This window comes from Psammomys obesus, unplaced genomic scaffold, assembly GCF_907164565.1.
Source record: "Psammomys obesus unplaced genomic scaffold, mPsaObe1.curated_primary_1811, whole genome shotgun sequence".
Classification (NCBI taxonomy): domain Eukaryota; kingdom Metazoa; phylum Chordata; class Mammalia; order Rodentia; family Muridae; genus Psammomys; species Psammomys obesus.
Window position 1 is genome coordinate 8,703,343 of NW_026586383.1, and position 5,010 is coordinate 8,708,352.

The 5,010-nt window shown below is 56.5% G+C and overlaps 1 protein-coding gene across 8 annotated transcripts in view; it reads right to left on the reverse strand.

The window, feature by feature from the left end:
• Positions 1-5,010, reverse strand: part of Scn5a (sodium voltage-gated channel alpha subunit 5) — a 72,602-nt gene that overhangs the window by 66,774 nt on the left and 818 nt on the right. For all 8 annotated transcript variants that reach the window (XM_055601611.1, XM_055601612.1, XM_055601617.1 and 5 more), the window contains exon 2: positions 3,519-3,637. In XM_055601611.1, the coding sequence (XP_055457586.1) occupies positions 3,519-3,637 (119 nt within the window). The remainder of the gene's footprint in view (positions 1-3,518; positions 3,638-5,010) is intronic.

The following is a 5,010-nucleotide window of genomic DNA, read 5'->3' on the forward strand; positions in this document are numbered from 1 at the left end:
AGACCACCTGTGCAGCAGCTGAGAGACCACCTGTGCAGCAGCTGAGACCACCTGTGCAGCAGCTGAGACTGCCTGACACTTGGGCTTCAGTTCCAAAGAATCAGCTCCAGGAATGCACTCTCCCCAAAAGAAGAGAATTAACCATGGGTGGTTAATTAGCCATGGTACTGTTATGGTTTGTGCTATTCAGTGAACACACACACACACACACACACACACACACACACAATTTGATTGCCCATTTGAATGTGGTGGAGACACGTGGGAGGCTTCTGTGAGCCGTTCCCGGGCACCGAGGGAGACAAGCGCTTCTTGGCCTGAACATGAGGCCCCGAGCGGGCTGCAGTGGAATTCGGAGTTCCGTTAGCTTCTTTTGTTTAGCCGTGGCAGGAACACACTCTGCAGGACTGTAACAAAGATGGATAGGAACAAACCAATTCTGCACGCCCATATTTACTTTTCCAGCCATTTCCCGGGACACACCACAAACAGAACAAAGCCCAGAGCCTAGGAATGGTGGCGCCCGGGTGTCACACGGGAGGCTAGACTGTCACAGGAGGCCAGGGCGTGTTCTTGCTCCTCTTTAACTTTGTTTTTGCCCAGCTTCCAAAGACAAGAGTGCATATGTCCACGTGGGTGTCTGAATGGATGTGAAAATTTAAGCGTAGTGAAATCCCACAATGGGAAGCGCGAACCTGGACTCTTCACTGTGAGCCGGCACACTGGCCACGACCTCCTGGCATTCCAGATATGGAGGCTGAGGGCTCTCTGCGTTCCAGCCCAGTGCAAAGAGCCAAAGCCCCCAGCAGAAACCGTGGTGCTCACACCTTTAATCCCAGCACTCAGGAGGTGGGTGGGCCTCTGAGTTTGAGGCCAGCCTGGGCAACAGAGCGAGTCCCTTTCTCAAACAGAGCGGCACTGTGGTAGCTGATGAGCACAGGCTCGCTCACTTCAGGGGCTGATGGAATCTCCTGGAAGTGGTGGTGATGACTGTGCGGCCTCAGAGATCGATCACTGAATCACACCTTGTCCGGGCTGGAGTGATGGTTCAGCGGTTAAAATGCACACTGCCCTTGCCAAAGACCTGCGTTCGCTTTGCAGCACTCACACTGGGCAGCACATACAGACACTCACCCTTGCACACTCATATACACACTCCCCACCCACTCTCACCTAAACTCACGTACTCACATACACACTCATTCACACACACATGGACAGAGAGAATTTTGAAATAAAGTAAATCCGAACTGTTTGCTGATGTGGGAGGCAGACTTCAGCTTTCCAGAAGCCCATGGTCTGCAGCTGCTCACTGGGTCTTGCAGGGCCTAAGGATCTTCCTTTTACACAAGCCTCCTGGGAGACACGAGGTCACCCTTCCATCCTGGCAGGTGGAGCACCTAAATGCAGGTTCTGGGGTGGGGGTGGGGGGATCTCTGCAGTTTCTACAAAATCCTAGTGATGCTGGAAGGCCTGGTGGGTGTTCCACCACACTGGGGGGCTGGAAGGCTGGGGTACTGAGGGCTGGGGGGGGGCAGAGGGCTGGGGGCTGGGAGACTGAAGACTGGGAGAACTGAGGACTAGGGGGACAGGGGGCTGGGAGGACTGAGGACTGGGGGCACAGGGGACTGGGGGGCTGGGCTTCCAAACACCACAACCTCAGCCCCTGCCACTAGGTGGTGCTGTTGGGGGGGGCAGCAGCAGCCCCAGAGCCTAGGGTAGGGCCTCTCAGCAGTGATCGCTTCCCTGGGGTGGCTGCCCCGCGGGAGGCAGGCAGCCAGCTCAGGGCCCTCGAGACTGGTCTTACCAGACAGGGCCAGCAAGCCACAGCCCCAAAGCCACCCTCAGGGCACCTCTGGCTGGGCTGAGGACCCCAGTGTCCCCACTGTCTTCCTCAAGCACATGCTTCCCGCCTGCACCTGCCCTGGCTGCATCCCTGGAGACTCTGCCAAACAGTGCTGGGTTGGTTGGGTACCTGGGGAAGCAGCCTTGAGTGAGCGCGGAGGATGCTTCCAGGCTGGCCACACCCCCACAGCAGGCTAGAGACCAGCTTGAGCACTAAGGAAACCGGTTCCCTCCCCCGTCAGCTCTGTTCCTCCGACAGAGCTATGACCACGCTCTAGGGGGGAAAGGCCTGTTCAGAGTTGGGGTGGAGGTGGCTGGGAAGGGCTTGGGCAGCTCTGTCCGGTCAGTTCACTCCACCCACAGCCGGTCCCAAGCATCTTTTTGGAGCACAGATTAACAACGGTGCAGCGAGTTTGGGCCTCGGGGTCGGCTACGGGTTAGGGTGCTTGCTGCCAAGCCTGATGAGCGAGTTTGATGCCCCCACGTGGTGGAGGCAGAAGACTGATGTCTGCCCCCTGCCCTACACACACACACACACACACACACACACACACACACACACACACCACAATGTGTATATGCTTCCCCCGACAACACAAGTAAATAAATGATGGATGTAATAGTCATATAACATTATAAACAACAACAGCAAGCCAAACCCAACCAACCGAAGAACAACGGCCCTGCCTCCAGCCGTGCCCTCATCCATGGAAAGGGCTCCCTGGGTCCTCACAATAGAATGTGGATGCCTCTGCCTTGGTGGACAGCACAGCCCCTTTCCGAGACTCCATATTCAGGACCCCTGAAATCAAGAGGCAACCAGGCCAGTGAGCTGGCTCAGTGACAAAGGCCCTTGCCTCCAGCCGAGCCTGACCACCCGTCTTTGGAACCCGCCAACATGGTGGAAGGAGACACCTGAATCCTGCAGTCTGTCCCCTGACCTCCACATTCCCCACACATGCAAACACAACAAGCACATGACTGTATCCTAAGAGTGAAATCCAGAGGAGGGTGGTAACCACCCCCTCAGGTGCTGCTGGGGCTCGACCCCGACACCGATTTGGCCCACTGCTTAATCCCGACAGCTCTTAGCAGGCGAGAAGCATTTTTTTTTTAGGCTGCGGTTTATGTAATTGGACGCTAACCAGAGTTCTTTGAGAAGCTCTCAAACTGCAAACATTTGTCAACACCTAGCTCAGAAGCAAGTGCCGCCTCCTTCGAAAGATGCCCACGTGAGGGAAAACTAGACGCCTTTTTTGCCAAGAAATGGCTTTTCCTTGGCTGAGTCCCTGCAAGGGGCTACAGGAGGTGGGGGCTCAGGGGTGGTGGTGAGTGGGGACACTTGGAGCCATCAGGGACAGGGGAATTCTGGGGACGTCATTCCTTCCGCAGTCCCGCTGCCTGGCTGCAGGGCTCTCTTCCCTCTTGAAGAAGCAGAGGGGATGTGAGGGCTTCCCCAGCTTCCCAACACCCCAAGCCCCCTTAGGGATCTTGTTCAAATGCAGGTGCTGTGTCTAGGGTAGAGGTCAGGGCTCTGCTTTTCTGGTGGGCTGCTGGAGGTCAGCATGTCGCTTGCCCCAGGAGCAGCGAGGGGACTCAGCACAGCCTCACCGCGGTCAGTACCCGTATACCCCGGACCGATGCAGACGGCAGCGATGGACAGCAAAGGATATGAATGCACCAGAATCTTCACAGCCGCTCTGCGCACGGGGTGGAAGGGGCTGAGGACGTACAGGGCATTGGTGGCACTGAACCGGAAGATGGTCTTACCCTTGTTCAGCACGATGAAGGTCTGTGGACAGAGGGAGATGCTAAGTCTGGAGACAGCTGCCGTCTCAGAGCCCTCGGGCCCAATAAAGGGGGAGGGAAAAAGCAGGCTAAGGGTCATCCAAGGCTTCCCTGGACCCTCTCTGCCCAAGGTCAGGCAAAAGTCAGCCTCCTACTCGCACTCAGCCTAGTGTCTCCCTCTCATATGCAGCGTTCTGAGCAGTCCAGGATGGCCAGGGTTTCAGGCACTCCCTTGGTTTCTAGAACATATCTGCCTATCTGCTACAACGGGGTGGGGAGCCGTGGGGGCTGCAGAGTGGAAGCTGGAGCCAACGGCAGCCAGCAGGCCAGCAGCACGGCAGGCGGGGCTCGAGATGGCTTGTCTTCACGGGCTGAGCGGTGAGCAAAGTTCTGTTTAATCTCAGCTGGTGGGACACAGTGAGCAGGTAGGCCAGGACGAGAAGTGCCATGGGGTGACAGCCTGCGAGACGGCAGGCGGTGTAGCCAGGGTCAGCAGGGGGGACAGGGTGGACTCCAGGGCACTCAGCAAACCTCGCAGCAAGCATTCCCAGGTGTGTGTGTGTGTGTGTGTGTGTGTGTGTGTGTGTGTGTAAAACGGTGTCCCTGGCTCCACCCACACAGTCTGTGTCCTACTCCTACTGGGTGCCGTGTAACTCCAACCTAATCCTTTCTGTTCCTCTCACATAGCCTAAACTGACCCTCAGCCATGTCCCTAACCTTAGTCCCAAATCTTCTGTCAGCTCTGGCTAATCACTACCCAAGCCTACCCACTCACTCACTCACTCACTCACTCACTCACACCCAATTGCACTTTTGGCTGTGACTCTCATACCCCTACCAGACTTTGACCCTACTCCAGTCACTTGAACCAGGGAGAAGTTCTGGGAGCCTCAGAGTAGGGGCAGGTCAGCTCTCCTGACCGTCTGTATAGACCGAGCGTGTGTGTGTGTGTGTGTGTGTGTGTGTGTTCACATCCACACCTGATCTCTCGCTCTCACACACACACTCAGGCTCTCAGTGTCCTAGCCACTGTGACAGACACACTGACACGTTACACAGGCTCGCACTGACTGTGCTTTTCTTTTGGGCCCCACACGTGTTGCTCTGCCCTCAGCTTGGAGGTGACCATGGTAACGCTGACGGCCACCCTGGTCTCTGGTGCCCAGCCTTCATGGAGAGGCCTCCTTCCAGATTATAGCCTGTCCTCCCGCCACTGACCCCACAATTGGGCCCAGAAGTGTGGACAGTCATGTGGGCGACCTACCCCTCTGTAGATGCCCTGTGTGGCAGAACAAGCCTTCCCCACAATGCCATGCCTCAGAGGCTTCTTCACACACACACACACACACACACACACACACACACACACACACACAC